Source organism: Neophocaena asiaeorientalis, unplaced genomic scaffold (genome assembly GCF_003031525.2).
Source record: "Neophocaena asiaeorientalis asiaeorientalis breed wild unplaced genomic scaffold, Neophocaena_asiaeorientalis_V1.1 scaffold364, whole genome shotgun sequence".
Classification (NCBI taxonomy): domain Eukaryota; kingdom Metazoa; phylum Chordata; class Mammalia; order Artiodactyla; family Phocoenidae; genus Neophocaena; species Neophocaena asiaeorientalis.
The window spans coordinates 2835524-2854652 of record NW_020172457.1 but is presented as its reverse complement, the minus strand read 5'-3'; the positions used below and the strand labels follow the sequence as shown (position 1 = coordinate 2854652).

The window sequence follows — 19129 nt, the reverse complement described above, 5'->3', positions numbered from 1 at the left end:
CACCCGTGTGCCTTGCCACTTTTTGGATGCTAGATTTTGTGAATTTTACCTTGTTGGGTACTGATATTGGATATCTTTGTTTTCCTATAAATATTCTTGAGCATTGTTCTGGGATGTGGTTGTTACTTGGAAACAGTGTGGCCCTTTAAGGTCCTGTTTTAAATTTTGCTAATTGGGAGCAGAGAAACATTAGTTTAGGGCCATTTTGTCTCAGTACTATGGCAAAATCCTTCTGAGTACTCCACCCAGTGCTCTGTGAGTGATGAGATTTTTCACTCTGGCTGTGTGTGATTTCAGATAATTGGTCTCGCAGTGCTTTCAGGTGGTTCTTTTTGTGGCCTTGAGTCGTTTTCTACCACGCATGCTCAGGGGAAGACTCCAGGGAGCTCCTCCGCAGATCGCCAGGGTGCTTTGGGTAGCTCTCTCCTCTCCGGGACTCTGCTCTGCAAATTCGAACAGCTTTCATGTCCAAGGTTTTGAAACCCGTTCTGTTTGTTGTTTCAGATGGGAGGGTAAATCTATTTCCTGTTATTTAATCCATTCCAGCAGTAGAAGTCTATCAGTGCTTCATATTTTAAAAAATATCTCAGGATATTAATCGTCATGGGTCAAATTTTGGGTTGCCTATGCTCAGAGAGGAAGAATAAGGTAACCAGATGTGCTACATGAAGTTGTGGCGCGAAGGTGAGCTAGGTATCTCAGCGCTTATGGTCTTTCTGATTTTGCAGTATTTTACAGAGTATTTAATGAAACAGTTCATTTCGTATGGTACTTTTTCAGGAACTTTTCCTCCAGAACTCTTAGAAATGCCTAGGAACTAGTTTGCATCTGTTTATGTACTTATTTTAAAAAATGTAGTTCTTTTTATTTAATGCCTGTGATGGTATTGTTTATTGAGGTCTAGTGTGGCTGGTAAATGGGTTTTCTTTGGGTGACATAGTACTTAGACTCTTTCTGTTGGTTTTGTTTTTGTTTGCGTTGGGACGCTTGCAACCTGTGCTGGCCTTTTGCAGTTTGCAGTGGTGAGCTCTGCTTCCCTATTGTCTTTTTTTGTTTGTTTGTTTGTTTTTTGCGGTACGCGGGCCTCTCACTGACGTGGCCTCTCTCGTTGCGGAGCACAGGCTCCGGACGCGCAGGACCAGCGGCCACGGCTCAGGGGCCCAGCCGCTACGCGGCATGGGGGATCCTCCCGGACCGGGGCACGAACCCGTGTCCCCTGCCTCGGCAGGCTGACTCTCAACCACTGCGCCACCAGGGAAGCCACCTATTGTCTTTATTTATTTATGGCTGCGTTGGGTCTTCGTTGCTGCGCACGGGCCTCTCATTGCGGTGGCTTCTGTTGTTGCGGAGCACGGGCTCTAGGCGCGTGGGCTTCAGTAGCTGTGGCTCCAAGGCTCTAGGGCACAGGCTCAGTAGTTGTGGTGCACGGGCTTAGTTGCTCTGCGGCATGTGGGATCTTCCCGGACCAGGGCTCAAACCCGTGTCTCCTGCATTGGCAGGCGGATTCTTAACCACTGCGCAACTAGGGAAGCCCTACCCTATCGTCTTATACTCTGCTGCTCCATACGTTTTTGTTAACTGCTTTCAAGCTATGAAATGAGTTACGACCTTGGTCTTCATGGTAGCCAGTCATTTGTGGTTTTCACCTTGAAAAACACTGAGACTCACCATTTAACAGGAAGTTATAAGGGAGAATTCTCGTGTTATCATTTGACATTGTAAGAAAAATAAGTATCTCAAGATCCTTAGAAACTTTTCTGACTTTCATTTATTCTTTTAAAAGTTTTTATAAAGCCTTTGCAAAAAATACCGTGGCACGTAATTCAGGTGTTTTTCTGTTGGAAACTTGGTGTCTTATTGTACTGAATATTACGGGAGACATTATTTTGTACTCAAATGTCAGTTGAGAGCTTGTTAGAAATGCAGACTCTTAGGTGCCACCTGAACCACCTAACCTGAATCTGCTGTTTAACAAGAGTCTCAGGTGAGTCTAATAAATGTTAGTTTGAGTAGCCCTTAGGACATAATTTGGGAAAATACAAGAAACCAAGTAGCATTGTTAGCTTGTTTTTAGCTGAGATAATGGTATGGCCATTTTTCTTTTTAAAAAGTACTCTTCTTGGGCTTCCCTGGTGGCGCAGTGGTTGAGTCCGCCTGCCGATGCAGCGGGCACGGGTTCGTGCCCTGGTCTGGGAAGATTCTGCATGCCGCCGAGTGGCTGGGCCCGTTAGCCATGGCTGCTGAGCCTGCACGTCCGGAGCCTGTGCTCTGCAACGGGAGAGGCCACAACTGTGAGAGGCCCGTGTACCGCATTAAAATAAAAAAAAAAGTACTCTTCTTAACAGATAAATACTGAAATACATACCAGTAAAAATTATATCACTTCTGGGATTTGCTGCAAAATAAGAAGAAGATTGGAGTCAGTGAGAGTATAGATGAAACAAGATGGGAATGTGTTGATAATTGTTGAAGCTGGGTTTATTCAATGAGTCTCTTAATTTTTGTGTTTGAAAATTTCCATAAAAATTTCACATGTGTATGTATGTTTATAATATATGTATATGCTGGGGAGAGGGAAGGTGGTGGGAATGACAAGGTTCTGTAGGTTAATAACTTGCAGAAATGCTGCATAATATATTCCTCTTCTATCCACCCCACTCCTACCCAGACAACCTCCCGCCCAGAGGTACCTTGTACATTAACATATTAAAGTCTCCTGAAAATGACTGTTGTTAGGAAACCTTCAATTGGTGTAACCCAGAATTTCCAAAATAGCCTATTACTACATAATGTCTATTAATATCTTATAAGACACTGTTTCTGAGGAACTCACTAGAAACTCCTCATTAGGAAATAGCATACACGTTTAAAATGATCGAATGCTGTAATGCGTTGTAGTAACAAACATTCCCCAGGAGGTGAAAAATGAGATGACTGAAAATGGTGCTTTAAGGACATGGGGCTTAAAATGGGAGTGAAAGAGAGGTAGAGTTTGGTTCGGTAAGGGTGGGGGAGATTTTAAGTTGACTTTGTCAACCCTAGACTGTTGTATGCTTTTGGTAGAGGTGATTTTACTTAATTTTGGTAATGGCCTTCTCTGTTGGCTACAAGATTGATACTTTTGGTCGCCACAAGTGTTTTATATAACCGAGTTAATTGAAATATAGAAAAACTGCATGTGTCAGGTGTAGTAATTGGCCCTAAGCACTGTCTGAAGGAAGATGCCAGTGAAATTTTCAATTGACTTTAAAGCAGAAATTGTCTACTGTCACTTGATATTAAGTGAATCTCTTTGTAGTGAATTAGGGAATGTTATTTTTATGCATCAGAAAACTTTTTCAGAGGGACTTGTCATTATGAATCACTATCAATTGGGATGGGATTCGCTATCAATTGGGATGGGATTATCTTGTATTTTGTGGGATCTAATAAGACAATTCAGAAACAAGCAATTGCAATGTCTAATTGAATATAATAAAATCTGATTTAAAAGTGTAATGTAGATTTGGTTATGCTTTGAGTGAAGCCATATCTTATGTGATTGTATAGTGATACACATCTATTTAATGTGTACTTTTTTTTTTTTACAAAACTCAGAATTATGAGTTTTTATAGTTCATTGGAAGCCTTTGTAGGCTATTCGTATACAAAGGGGTCTGCTTCATTTAATAGGCTTTGAAGACCACTTCTCAACGTGTTTGGTTAGGGTGCATAGTCGTAGTAAACGCTTTTCCTCCTTTTCGGTTTGTACTTTCACACTACTCGGCACTGTATTTAGTGTCCCTCCTGACATAATAGGTATATTGTTACTGTCAGGCATTTCTTAGGATGGCTGTTACATATTTTCGAAGAAAAGAAAATCTGACTCACACTGAAATAACGGCTAAGTGGATCTAATTGTGTAACCTAGTATCTTCTAGTTGAAAGCAGCTTGGAAAAGAAAATAGAATTCACGTTTTCAAGAATCATGTCAGCTCTAGACTCTTTATTTCTTGTGTTGGGATCAATAACAAAAAGGAATACTATGTTCTAGAAAGATCAGTAAGTTAATTGTTCATTTTCGTCCTACTTGGAGTGAGGTTCAGAAACTAGTTAACCCTTGAATATTTGTTGAGAGTTTAAAAATACTCAGTTTGGGCCTTATGATAATATGTTAGAATATGTTGTAAAGATGACTCCTGCTTTTTCCATTATGCAATTTAAAAAATTCATAAGAATTGTCCTAAAAAGAGAGAAGGTGGTACTGATTGAGGGATTCAGGTGCTTGATGAGTAAAAAGTGCAGGGGCTCAGTGACATGTAGTTTATCTGCTAAGGGGCCCACTTTGAGTACTTCCCAGAATGGGGATCACCGAGGAGGTTTGATTCTTACTGTAGATTTTGATCTATAGAGCTGTAGCTTCCTGGTAAGTGATTTCTGGATATGTGGAGCCTTGTAATTAGTTTCTGTAAGTTGCCTGAAGTGATTTCCATTAATTGTTTAATCTTTATCATTCCTGGAGGAGAGGTCACTGGATGCTAACAAGGAATGCCCTTAGAAGACAATTAAGTGTATTAACTGTTTTCAGAAAGCCTGACTTAAGGCTGATTATTCTGCAGGTGTCGCCAAAATTCAGGTGTATTATGTTAAATATTTCTTATAGCAGGTTAATTAGTTGTCTGAGACTCTGTTAGGCAGGTAACTCTTCTTGGGGAAGAATCTGTTGCTGTGGTTAAGGGGGGGATTACTGATAACATCTGCCTTGAGATTTTACCCAACCAGAATAACACCTCCTGTGTTTTATAGGGTGGTGTATTAGTCTGTTCTGGCTGCCATAACAAAATACCATAGACTGGGTGACTTAAACAACAAATTTTCTCACAGTTTTGGAGGCTAGAAGTCTAAGATCACGGTCTTGTACCATCAGGGTTGGTGTCTGGTGAGGCCTCTCTTCTTGGCTGGTAGATGGCCACCTTCTCGTGTTTCCTCAGATGGCCCTTCCTCTGAGTGTGTGGGGAGGGAGAGGGCTCTTGTGTCTCTTCCTCTTTTTAGAAGGACACCAATTCCATCGCATTAACGCCCTGCCTGTATGACCTCACTTAATCTTTTATTTTTTTTTTTTTTTGCGGTACACGAGCCTCTCACTGTTGTGGCCTCTCCTGTTGCAGAGCACAGGCTCCGGACGCGCAGGCTCAGCGGCCATGGCTCACGGGCCCAGCCGCTCTGCGGCATGTGGGATCTTCCCAGGCCAGGGCACGAACTGGTGTCCCCTGCATCGGCAGGCGGACTCTCAACCACTGCGCCACCAGGGAAGCCCCTCACTTAATCTTTATTACCTCTCTTCTAGGTCCTGCCTCCAAATACAGTCACGTTGGGGATTAGGGATTCAACATATGAATTTTGTGGTGGTAGGTGGTGTGTGTGTCACAATTCAGTCCATAACATATGGTACCCTGGGCACTCTTATTTGTTAAAATACCCTAAAATGCTTCCAGAGTGACAGTCTGGCAGTCTTGAGGCTCAGGCAAGAGCCCTGGTCAGGCTAATTTTTCACAACTGGTTGTCAGTCTTACTACATGCTTTTCTGTCTTACAGTGTTTAACAGTCCTCTATTGGCCCTCCAATATTGAATACTTGTACTGTGGACTCTCTTCAGAGAATTTGTCTGGTCAGCTTGAACTGTCAAAAGGCTTGCTCAGAGGAGGAAGTTAATGAAACATGATTTGTTCCATTTAGTCCTTTAAATTCTCTAAATTCTATTCTTAGATTAAAATCATTGGAAAGCTTAATACTTTGCACTATATTCAGAGTCTTTGAAAATCTCTTAGGTCCGATTTGTGTTTTAATGTTACGTTCTTGAAGGGACTTATAAGAAATGGCCATGTAAAACTTATTACTTTGTTTTTAGAAGGTTGTTGAGGACATTGGTCACTATATTGTGTAATGTCTTTTATTTTTATTTAAAAAAATTTTTATTTATTTTGGGCTGTGTTGGGTCTTCGATGCTGCACGCAGGCTTTCTCCAGTTGCTGCACGTGGGGGCTACTCTTCGTTGTGGTGTGTGGGCTTCTCACTGCGGTGGCTTCTTGTTGTGGAGTGCAGGCTCTAGGCACACAGGCCTCAGTAGTTGTGGCTCTCAGGCTCTAGAGCGTAGGCTCAGTAGTTGTGGCGCACGGGCTTAGTTGCTCCGTGGCATGTGGGATCTTCCCGGACCAGGGCTCGAACCTGTGTCCCCTGCATTGGCAGGTGGATTCTTAACTGCTGTGCCACCAGGGAAGTCCATGTCTTCCTGTTTTAAGTGAAAGTTTTTTTTTTTTTGTTTTTAGAATTTAGTACTAGTTTAAAGTTTGCTTGCTTAGAGCAACTGGAATCTGTCTTTTTGAGAATGGGAATTATATATAATTGGCTAGGGTTCTCTTTTTGCATCGGCTACTAGGAACCCCCAAGTTAAATTGGGGGCTCATTTCATACATGCTACGTTTGTCCATATGACCTGTGTACCTGTGTTTTGCATTTATATGGCATGGTTGTCCTGCTCACCTTCAACTAGTTCCTCTTTCTCATTTGTATTGTTCACATTCTTGTATATACAAACCATCTCAGATCTTTTTTGGAAAGAACTGAGATAGAATTGAAATGAAACTTGAAAGTAAATATTGTTACTCATTATTCACCATTAACTGTTGGTTGAAAGCTGTCATTCTTTTCTTTGGTGCTAACTCCCAGGTGACTTCAGAGAACACTTTTAGAGTAGAAGCCCGCAAAGCTGTCCTGATGTGGCTCCCGGCTTCCTCTCTGACCTCGTCTCCTATCATTGTCATCCTTCCTCCCTTCTCTAAAGCCACATTGACTTCTTGACCATTCCTTGTTCCTTGAACAGGCCAAACATGTCCTACTTCAGGGCCTGTGTGTCTTCTGTTGTCTCTGGGCACAGTGTTCAAATGGCATCTTGATCTGAGAAACCATTCCTGGCCTTCTTGTGTAAAAGAGTCTCCCTTCCCCCTACCCTGCCTTCATTTTTCCATAGCTGCTCCCTCACTCTCCCGGCCTCCACATGTTGTATGCCTGCTTCCCCCACTAGACCAGGGTGTGAGCTTCATGAGGGAGGGATTGGTTTATGTTCACAGCTGTGTCTCTAGCCACTTACAGCTATGCCTGCTAAGTTGTAGATGTGTCATACCTATTTGTTCAATGACTAAATGGACTAAATAGGGTCAATGTAGCTATTGATTGTCCTCTCCTATAGATTTTTGAACTGACATTTATTTGTGTGAGATAGTCTAGTTGCAGTTGTTCCTTAAGGCAGGTGACTACCTTCCATGACCTCTTCAGGTCCTGCATCTTGCTGCTGCTCATTATTTAGCTTTATCTAAAGCTCTTAATGTACCAGGCACCATAAGAATATAGAGAAAAGGTCTGATCTCAGTTCATAAATATCCTCAGGAATTTTCCACTGCGGGAGGCTTTAGGGGATTTGGGCTAACAGTGCTGTGGTTCACAAATGATTGATTTTGTTCCTCATAACGTGTCAGCCCACGCATTGAGGGCACCTTATATTTTACAGAGCACGTTCACACACTTCTCCAATCCTCACGATAACCTGGTGAGGCAGGTTCTCTTACCTTGTCTGTTTGACAAGGAAAGAAACAGGCCCAGACATGTTAAGTGACTTGCCCAAGGTCAAAGAGCTTGAAAGTTGCGGACGCCTCATGTTTGACATTATTTGGTCAGAAGCAAGACACTTCTGCTGTATTCCTAATGGTAGCATTCTAGATTTGTTTTTTTCATCGTATTCTGCCTTTGACTGGAGGTTATTATTTCTCTTGAGTGATAGGTTACCTTTGGGTGACTAACCCTGTTTTCATAGGTGTGCTTTTTCTTTTATTTGATCTTGCTTTTGTCTTTTTTAAAGAGTAATATCGACCTGTGTGTACTTTCTCCTGTCTGGACTCCATTACTCTATTAAGTCCAAAGTGAAAGCAAAATTGTTCCATAGAAGGAGCCAGTTAACAGTGACTAGTTATTTTCCTTTCAAAACACTTGACCGTCTACACTGAAATACAGAAGCTGGTATCAAAAAGGAAACTGACAAATTTCATTTTAGACCTGCAGGTATTTCCCCTGGGTTTTTATGCTTGTTTATAGGGCTTTCTTGGAGCTGGTGGTTGTAAATTCACTAGAACCATTTAACGTATGTGTTCCTACGAGGTGTTCTTAACAATAGCTTAGCATGGGTACCCTGGTCATTTTAGTCCACTGGGTAAATAAATTCCTTCCTGGGATTAATTAGTCATGGTTAGTGATGTAATTCATCATGCAAATGCCAGAGCTGTCTTAGTGAAAAATTCTTAGTGATCCAGAGACGTCTGTGTCCAGCTTAACTGGAATCTATGCATTTATGTTCATCCATGAACTTGGCAATAGTTTGTAAAGCATAATGATTTTGAGATAGGAATGGAAAAAGCTCTAAAGAATGATTCAGTAACTTGAAGGCATCTTGGGATGGCAACTTCAAATAGTTTCTCCTCTGCTCCATGTCTTCTTTTAGCTCATGCTTTTTAAACCTTCTTGTCCAGATTCAAGACTGTTACTACTGAAAAAGCTGCCAAGTGCTCTGTTGACATTTCTAGCTGTTCACTCCTCTCTTGACATGTGGGCTGTAGCTTGATTAGGCTGCAGTCCTGCAGCTCAGGAGCTGAAGGCAGGAAAGGAGGTTTCACAGCATGTATAGTGGAAAGGGCATGGGTTTTGGCGTCAAGTATACTTAGCTTTAATTTCATTTTTGATGTTAGCTATGTGCAACTTTCTCTCTCTGTTCCTTTGATTCTTGATCTGTTGTAAAAAGGTGGTGATACTATCTCACCAGACCATTTTGAGAGTCACCTTAAATTATGTGTACAAAATAACTAATGCATTGTTTGGTGTATAATAGACACTCAGTAATTTATATCCTGTGCCTCACTTTTGACCTTCTTTTCCCAAAATGTGGGACACAGGAATGCATGTAAATTTGTGCGTTTAGCTTTAAAATCTCCCAAGTAGAGGGTGAGTGAGAGCTAGATTGTCTGTACTTACAGTCAAAGGATCTTGGATCATTTTTGGACTCAACATTTACCAGAAAAATGCTGTGTAGTTTTAGGTTACATGATTAGAAATAGAGTGCCTATATTATGGGATATAAAACCTCTTTCTGTTTGGATGGTCACACCGTGTTAGAAGTATGTTGTGTCAGTTCTGAGTACCACATCTTGAGGCAGGATAGGGAACCTTTTAAGAACCAGACTCTCCAGGTTTGAGGCCTGGCTCTGCTACTTAAAAGTTCTGTGCTTCAAACGCACAACTCAGCCTTCATTTGTAAGAAGAGGGGGGACAATGGTACCTACTCCACAGGTGTTGTCTGGGATAAATTATTATATATAAACCACTTAGATTAATGTAGTAAGTCCTATGTGAGTGTTACCCATTTTCAAGGGAACTTCAGAAGAAAGTAACAAGGCTGGTGGGCTGCCATGTTGTGGAAGAACCAGATGAAGAAATTGGAGGTGCCGAAGGTGAGACAAAAACTATTGAGTCCTTTACCATTTAAAGAGAGACTTTATGAAAGAGGAAATAGACTTATTTTATGTTGCTGAAAAAGGTGGAACTAGGAGAAATTCCAAAGAGGCTGATTTTGCTTTATGTTGATGAAAGACCTTGTAACAAGTAGAGCAGTTCAAAATTGCAGTGAATGGCTTTGTGGGCCAGTGAGGTTTCCCTTGCACAGAGGCTTAGAAGGCCGAGGAGAAGTTCCTGACCTGGCTGGCGGGGTGAGCTAGACGACAAACGTTCTCTTCTACCCTGCTCTCAGTTCAGGTCAAGTGACTTGCTTAAAGTAGGATAATCCTACACTGAATTTTGTTGCGTTTTGGTAGCATTTGTGGGAACTTGCTCCCTAGAGTTAGTCTGCTTTTATGGTCTATCATTCATTCATTGTGCAAATATTTATTGTGGGGCGCATTGTATTTCTGGTCTCACTTTGCAGAAAAGAAAACAGGTTGGAAATGAATCTTTGTTTATGGTCTACTATTGCTTGACACCATGCAGTCCCCGGAGGAACCCAATGAATTAGGTTTCATTTTTGTTGGGAGACGATTCTCCTTGGGAAAGTTGTGTTTCTGAAGTTCTTGTGAGCAAAGTACGGGTGCCCTTTGTTTTAGACTGTCAAGGATGTTTGTTTGACATGTTTGGAAAATAGAGATAACCTTTCCAGAGCAAAGGGCAGGCATGTTTACTGCCTTTAAGTAGGCATGTTTAAGCTCAGGGTTCCTCTCCAGCAACTCAGCATGTGTAGGCATCCATTTGGGCCCATCCTTCCAATGCCCATGGGACTTGGGGGCAGGGGGCCTGCTACAAATATGCTGATGCTCGTGTTACTTGCTGTGCTATGACTAGTAAAGTCCTGAGCTTCTGACCCATCCGGGAGTTTTGTGATTTCCCCCAGCATCTGTGAAACTGCGGCAGGCTAACTTGTTAGCTGCTTCTCAGTAGGATAAAATCTCAGACTTTGCATTTCTTGACAGTATGGAGGAGTGAAGTGGGAGGTCAAATCTCATGCCTCTCCTATAAAAAGGGAGAGGGAGGGGACTTTCCTGGTGGTGCAGTGGTTAAGAATCCGCCTGCCAATACAGGGGACACGGGTTCGAGCCCTGATCTGGGAAGATCCCACATGCTACGGACAACTAAGCCCGTGCGCCACAACTACTGAGCCTGAGCTCTAGAGCCCTCGAGCCACAACTACTGAGCCCAAGTGCCACAACTACTGAGCCCGCGCCCGAGTGCCTAGAGCCCATGCTCTGCAGCAAGAGAAGCCACGGCAATGAGAAGCTGCACACTGCAACGAAGAGTAGCCCCTTCTCGCCACAACTAGAGAAAGCCGCGTGCAGCAACGAGAACCCAACACAGCCAAAAATAAATAATAAATAAATTTATAAAAAAAAAAAAGGGAGAGGGAGGATAACCACAGGACCTGCTCCAGTGGGCTGGTCTGAGGATTAAACATACTTTCTATAAAATGTGCAGCCTCTAGATATTAGTGGCTATTTTTACGGCCTTCCTTTTCTCTAATTAAAAAAAAAAACTTTAATGGTTTTGTCCTCTCAGAGTTCTCCTATGTAAGTATATTTGACTAAAGGCAAAATGTCATTCAGCCCAGTTTACATCAAGAGGATGAATTTCAAATGTGGGGCAAACATGGCACAGGCTATTTCCTTACATAAATATTTTCTCTGAAAGTGAAAATAGGAGCTAAAACCCCCTATAGGCCCATCTTTCTCATCTTCATTTTAGTAACCCTTTCTGTTTTCTAAGTAATTTCTAATGCCATGGTAATGTGTTACAGTGACCACTGATGCCCGAGAAGGTGTCCTCTCTCTCAGCCTGACATCTTCCTTGATGGTAATTCTACTAGTTAATGTAAAGAATGTGAAATGCTTGGCATGTTTCCTTCCACAAACGGTGGTGGGGAGGAAATCATGCAAAGCGTCATAAAGATGGCAGACTGATCCAGTGTAGCTTTGAAAAGTCTGTGGCCATTTGCTGTGAAAGGGGGGAAATAATAGTTCAGTATCTGGGAACTCTTCCCTTTGGGACACTTGATAAATTGAAGGCATTTTCGGACTGTGCTTTACTTTAGATTAACAGCCTGGAAGGTTTCAGATTTAAAGAGCAAAGTTATATATCACAGAAACAACAGGATGATATACTTAGCCACCGTGTAGCCAAATACTGCAAGTAGTATATTGGTAGCTCTCTCTTTGAAACCAAATTCCCCCTAAGTTCTCTACTCTGACTTACTTTATTAGTCAAATGCTTGTGTGGTATTTTCTACCTGAAAGTAAGCTTGGAGGTAGTCTGGTGTAGGCTTACCAGTTGACAGAGGAGGACACAGGATCTGGCATGGTAAAGGCCTTCCTTCAAGTCTTGGGGTTTCCAGTGTGTTGCCTGGAGCATATCCTGTAGCCCTCACAGACTTCGCCTTTTCCTTCCTTCCATTTCTATCCCTCCTGCTCCCCATTTCATGCTGGGCCCCATCTCTTGACATCCCTAACACACTTGCAAACTTCTTTTTTGAGGTTAGATTGAAGTCAGAGACTGGCCTGCTGAATCGCTCTCTAAATTGGAAGATAAATTTTATATATTATGTGACTCATGAATTAAGATCTTTCACTCTAAATGACATTTTGGAGAAGACTGTTGTACAGTGTTTTGCTTGCAAAAATCTGGAAGGGGATATGTGACTGATTCGCTGACAGACCATCTCTGAAAGCAGTTCTAATGATGGACTTATAGTTGATTGCATCCATCATTGAGAGCCTAAACTACCCCCTCCCTAAATTAAAAAAGATAAATGAAATAAAGCATGCTGAATGTATAGCTGACAAATCTGAGGGAGTTTAATGAAACTAAATTACCGCAGCCAACAGATAAGAGAAAAAGGTTTCTTTGTTACTGATTATAACACTAAATTAAAAAAAAAATTATCCAAGAAGGATAAAAGAGGAAACAAGATCTGTGGCTCGTGTATCAAACTAAGTTATTGAAAGATTTTTAATAAGTGTATCTATCTCATTCCCTGCTTATTGTTGATTCGTATCAATCTTGTTAGTGCTGTTGGAAGAATAGTAAATGCAGGAACTGCCTTGTAGTATAGCTGATATTGCTGTCTGTTGTAGTGGGTTTTAGAATGACTGTGACCTTATTTCCAGGCCGCTGGGGGGCTCTGTACTAAATTCATGTCATTTGAATGAACTATTTGTAAGGCGGTTCCTCAGTGTAGAAGCAATTTTATAGTAAGTATGTTTTGGGCTATATATAAAAGAAGACCAAGCGAAAGTGACTTAAACAATGGATATTTATTATCTCCCCTAACAGGGAGTCCCTCGGTAAGGCAGCTGTGGGTTGGCTGCTTTAGTGGCCCAATGATGTAATGGCAGTAGCTTGGCATTTCTCTTGGCTTCCCCTTCCAGGATTATAGTATGGCTAATGTATGATTATCTTAGTTTTGTATAACAGTACCCGGTGTTGGGAAAAGGGACCTGCTTCCTGTTAACCTTCTTGCAAGAAAACTACTCCTAGGGGCTTCCCTGGTGGCACAGTGGTTAAGAATCGCCTGCCAATGCAGGGAACACAGGTTCGAGCCCTGCTCCGGGAATATCCCACATGCTGTGGAGCACCTGGCCTGTGTGCCACAACTACTGAGCCTGCGCTCTAGATAGAGCCCGCGAGCCACAACTACTGAGCCCGCGAGCCACAACTACTGAGCCTGCATGCCTAGAGCCCATACTGTGCAACGAAGAGTAGCCCCCGCTTGCTGCAACTAGAGAAAGCTTGTTTGCTGCAACAAAGACCCAAAGTAGCCAAAAATAAATAAATAAAATAAATAAATAAAATATCATTTTATAAAAAGAAAAAGAAAACTACTCCTAGAAGTCCTTCGGTCTCATTGGCCAGACTTGTCACTGGTAAGGGGAATGCAAGTACTTGAATTCACTCCAACAAATCAAGACCTACCCAGGTTCTTGCAGAGCTCATGCTGCCTGTTACCTGATTATGCCAAGGGGAAAAGTGAAGAGAAAGACTCCTTGGATTGGCAACCAATAAATCCATTTAGATAGGCTGCTGGATTTTACTGTGCAGGCGGTTTCATATTTTCTCTTAGTAACTTGTTTCATTTCCTAGTTAGTGAGGTGAATGTGCTCTCATTGACTAACTCACCCTTCGTCTACTTTTGGGTTTTAAGTTTGCCTCAGCTTGATATCTTCTGTTTGTACCAGGACCCTGTCTACCAGTGACGATGTTGAAGACAGAGAAAGTGAGAAGGGGCGTCTTGAAGAAGCCTATGAGAAGTGTGATCGTGACCTGGATGAGCTGATTGTGCAGCACTACACAGAATTGACGACAGCCATTCGCACGTACCAGAGCATCACAGAGCGCATCACCAGCTCCCGAAACAAAATAAAGCAGGTAAGCCTCCATCCTTCTAATACCTCGTGATTGTTGCATCTACCGTTAGTCCAGGTGTTCTAGCTTGGAGGTGCCCTGGTAGTGGGAACAGCCTTAACGAGTGATTCATACTGATGCTTTGCAGGAGTTTTGCAGGTTTCTGGAAAGCCAGGATGCAGAGGATCACAGAGGGCATCTGGACTTGCTTCTTTTCTCCCTTAAGTCTGATCCTTGGCTTCTGCCATTACTTTTCTTTTCTTAAAAATAAATTTATTTATTTATTTATTTAGGCTGCGTCGGGTCTTCCTTGCTGTGTGCAGGCTTTCTCTAGTTGCAGTCAGTGGGGCCTACTCTTTGTGGTGGTGCGCGGGCTTCTCATTGCGGTGGCTTTTCTTGTTGCGGAGCACGGACTAGGTGTGTGGGCTCAGTAATTGTGGCACACGGTCTCAGTAGTTGTGGCTCGTGGGGTCTAGAGTGCCGGTTCAGTAGTTTTGGCACAGAGGCTTAGTTGCTCTGTGGCATGTGGGATCTTCCCGGACCAGGGATAGAACCCACGTCCCCTGTGTTGGCAGGTGGATTCTTAACCGCTGCTCTACAAGGGAAGTCCCTCTGCCATTACTTTTCATTGCAGTGTGAAATGGCACAGAGGAGATGGCCTCAACTTGAGGAAGCCTAAAAGGGGAGCTGTTTTAAGACTCTAGGGCCTTGTATTGTTAGAGGCTCTCGTTATAATGTATTAAATGTATTTATTGTGCTCATGTCACACATTGTATTGCTGTAGCAGTTGAAAATAAAAAAAATTTTTGGTTTTGAGTATGTCACCCCATTTGAAGTTGGTTGTGATTTCTCTGCAGTCATTGTACATTCTTGGTGGTTTTTGAGAAGAAAATCTAACTCACAAATTATTTACATGTAAATACTTATGAATACTGAAGTTCTTGAATATTCTTTAGTAGTGACAAGCATGCATTAATTTTTATTTTGTAATTGTCTTTCATATTTTGGAGCTGTTTTTCTTTCATTCTTTTTCTTTCTCCCTTCTCTCTTCCTCTCCTTCTTCCCTCTTCTTGGTTCCTTTCTTCTTTTTTTTTTTTATTGGGGTATAGTTGTTTTACAATGTTGTTTTAGTTTCTACTGTACAGCGAAGTGGAGTTCCTTGTGCTATACAGCAGGTTCTTATTAGTTATCTATTTTATACATATGGGTGTATATATGTCAATCCCAATCTCCCAATTCATCCCACCACTACCCACCCACCCCGCTTTCCCACCTTGGTGTCCATACATTTGTTCTCTACATCTGTGTCTCTATTTCTGGTTTGCAAGGCAGAAATTGGTTCCTTTCTTCTTTCCTTTCTTCCCTCCCTCCCTCCCCACTTCCTTCTGTGGTTGGTCTTTGAAAAACTTCTGGTTCCTGGGTGCCACATCTTTAGTTCTTAAAGGATAAAGTGGGTTCATAAGGGGTATTTTTTATATTTGGCCCAGGGATGAACTGATCAAATAAAGGTTATATACTGTCACATCATAGTTATGTGGTTCTTGGCTATGTATTTTGAGGGTCACTCCTTTAATACCTTGTATTACTGCTCTCTGATAAATAACAATTGGTCCCACTTACTGAGCACTGATTCCTTGCCAGGCAGATTATGTCTGTTCCCCACTCAGCAAATTTAGGATTTGAACTCTGGTCTCCCTGCTCTGAGGTCCTTGATGCTGGCTTTCAGACATCTTTTAAGCAGTAGCCCCCCATTTCTTTGTACATGAGATATTTTGCAGAACCCCAACATACCAGTTGCCTCTTGTTTGCTATCGGGCTGAGAGATGCAGAGCCTCATGCTGGCTCCCCTCCTTAGTGCTCAGCAGCTGACCTTCAAGCACCTCTGTGGCCAGAGGGCTGCATAGACCATTTGAAGTGCGCTGCCCTGTGCCATTTGATTGGTTTGGGAATTCTCTGGATGTCCCTGCCCAGTGGTGGCTGTGCCTGTGGTCTCCTCACATGTTTTCTTCCCTGCCTTCTAGACCTTATGATTTGGTAGTAGGTACCTAAATGATTCTCCTAAGAATGCTGTTATATGTGAGTTTCAGCCTTGAAGAGTACAGTTCCACAATCAGTAGGTTCTTAAGCTTTTTTCAAGCAATGTGGTGACCGCTTTACATTTTAAAATTAACTGGGCATTTTCAAAAGGAATTCTATAATTCTTAGCCTTTACAAGTGGTGAGTTCCTCCTGTGGATTTATCGGTGAAACTAGGTAAAGCTATAGATCAGTAGCTCTAGATTTAAAGTGAACTGTAGTCCATTTTGACCCAATATACTAAGGTCAAGAGGGGTCAGAAAGTGAATCTGTAAAGCTGCTGACCTTCTGGCTTTGCCTCGGGTAATCACAGTAAGCGTGAAGGACCTCTTGGTGTTTTCTAATGAGTGTGCTTGACTGGAAGGACTTTGTCCTAATCTCAAGGGAGGCACTGCTGTGGTCTCTGCCTTGACTCCCTATCACTCTGAGTCAATAGTATCTTTGCCCAAACGAAGAGTGTTTGCTGGTACTGAAAAGGAGTCTCATCTTGATGATTTCACATTTGTTTTAGTAGCCAGTCTTTTCACTGTCCTCCTCATTTTCAAGTATGCTGGAGTTCTGAGCAAAAGGAAACAACAGAAAAATTTTTTTTATTATATCAGACAGTTGTCAAGAAAGTAAATGTCACATAAATCAGTATTATGAACTAGCCTCAATATTGGCAAGAGAAAAATAAAGGGCTAAATGTCTTTTCAAGAAAGCCTTTGATAGTTGATACATGGGAGAAGACAATTTTGGGGAAAAATGAAAGGGAATTTGTTTTTATTGTATAATTTGACAGTTTTGTACTGTGAAAGTCTGTTTCTTATCACCAAGGAAACACTGATGTTTCCTCACTAATCTTTGCCTGTCAGTTTTGGTTTTTAATTGCACTTTAGATTGTATACAGCATAAAGGTATGTATATTTTTAAAGTAAAAATGGGGATGATTCAGTAATCATTGGTTTACATTATTTCAGAGCCAAGCAAGATGTTGAGAATGTGTGAATCTGAGTTGACATTTTCTTTCTGCTCTCTGCCAAAAGAATGGAACGAGGATTCACTCAATAAATATTTGTTGAGTGCCAGCTATGTGCTGGTGGTGGTTTCGATACTGAAATATGTTTTAGATTTCCATGTAGTGGAAAATACCAGTCCCTGTCCTCATGGGGCTTACATGCTAGTGGGAAGACACAGGAAAACAAATAGATGATATTTAGCAACATTGATTTAGTCTCTATATTAAGTGTTTGTTTTGTGCTGAGCAGTGGTCTAGGTCCTGGGGTGTAGAAGTGAGTAAAACAGACAAAAATTCCTGTCCTCGTGGAGTTTACATTCTAGTCAAGAAAGGCAGGCTATCAATTAGTAAGAGGGTATAACAGATGGTAAGAAATGCTGTGCTTAAAATAAAACTTTAAAAAAAAGCAAGGAAGGAGAATAGGGAGTTGCTGTTTTGAACAGAGTGGTCAGGGAAGGCTTCACTGAGGTTATATTCAAGCCAACACTAGAAGAAGGTGAGGGAGAGTCCGCAAAAGCACCCCAGGAAGAAGGAATAGCAGGTACAGAAAGATCCTCAAGCAAGAACATGATTGGAATTTGGGGGAGCAGCAAGGTTGGAGCTGGAGCGCAGTGAGAAGTGGGGAGAGTGGCAGAGGGAGACGAGAGTGCTGGTGGGTGAGGTGTGGCAGAGTGGGTCAGGTCACGTGGGGTCTTGATCGCTGTAAGGACTTTGATTTTAACTCTGGGTGTGTGGAAATCATTGTAAGTTTTGAGCACAAGAACGGCACGATGTGTCTAACATGTTAAAAGGGCCACTCTAGCTGCTATACTGAGAAGAGATTTTAGTGGGGGCCAAGGCAGATGAAGATGTTCACATTCATGCTTTGTTACCTTTTAAAGCTTGAGAACACGGAACTGTTTACATTTCCCATCTTGGCATTTCTTTCATTTATGGATTCTTGTTGGTAGAATCTCTGTCCTTGAGGATAATATGAGCTGACAGATAGATCTGACTCTTCTTTGATGCTCCAAACTTCTTTATATCAGTCAAGTCCACTTGGAATTTTTTCGAGATTAAATGTGCAAATAAAATACCATGTATGATTGATCAGGTCACTTATGTGGATAAGTAAAATAGTTGGGCTGTCTTATTACTGTTGAGTACAAGTGAGATGTTACTGCATTAGAAAACCTCAGAATTTATAGGTTCTACCAGTGTCTGTCATAATGACTGTTATAGCAGCACCAGAATAGATGAATATGAATGGATATGAGTTGGGAACTTGGGCTGTATGCTTGTTGGTAGTATTTGAATTGGAGTGTTTCTTCCATCCTGTATTAAGTAGATGAGATGATGCCAGATTTCTTTAAAGGTACTAAGTATCCATCTAATGCTCATCATAGAAGCAGGTACAGATTTCTTTAAAGGTACTAAGTATCCATCTAATGCTCATCATAGAAGCAGGTAAACTGAAGGGGAAACACAGATACTCGTCTCTGTTGTGATGTGCGCACAAACACTTTACATTTCGCCCCAGTTTCGGCTGTTCTGTTGGTGCTTGATCGAGCTCTTAACTCATTTTTCTTGCCTGTAATTGGAAATAACCATATGTGATTGTTCAAGCGAAGTTGTCAGGGCTTGATCATTGAGTAATGTAACATTCATTACTTAACATTTAACTAAAATAATTTTGTGACCTTTTTATATGAAAGTATATGTTGTGAGGTAGAATTAGAATGAAGAATAACCTTAATTGATATAAAAAAGTAAGTCACAGTAGGACAACATGGTTTTGGTAGGAAGTTATTTAAGCCCAGACATAAAATCCCAGCTGCTTGTATGAGAAAGGGAAAAAAGCCTAGAAATGGACATGCTGAACTGTGGGCAAGAATGAGATATCATCATTTAAAACCTAGGCAGTGGTCCGGATCATTAATGCGGTCACAAGAACTGCAAGGCAGTCTTTTCATTAAGTTTAACTGTGTCTGTATTTGTGTTCTGTATCCAGACTCTGCAACTCAAAAGGATAGTATTGCCTTTGGAAAAGGTTGAGTGAAGCCTCTCAGAATTTAAGACCTTAAAATGGAAGCTGAAAAACTAAGGAGCAAAAAGCATGAGA

The 19129-nt window shown here is 41.7% G+C and overlaps 1 protein-coding gene across 1 annotated transcript in view; it reads left to right on the top strand.

Moving 5' to 3' along the window:
* The window catches only part of EXOC4 (exocyst complex component 4), a 793839-nt gene that overhangs the window by 6524 nt on the left and 768186 nt on the right, over positions 1–19129 (top strand). Inside the window, exon 2 of the mRNA XM_024737973.1 lies at positions 13791–13980. Within this exon, the coding sequence (XP_024593741.1) occupies positions 13791–13980 (190 nt within the window). The remainder of the gene's footprint in view (positions 1–13790; positions 13981–19129) is intronic.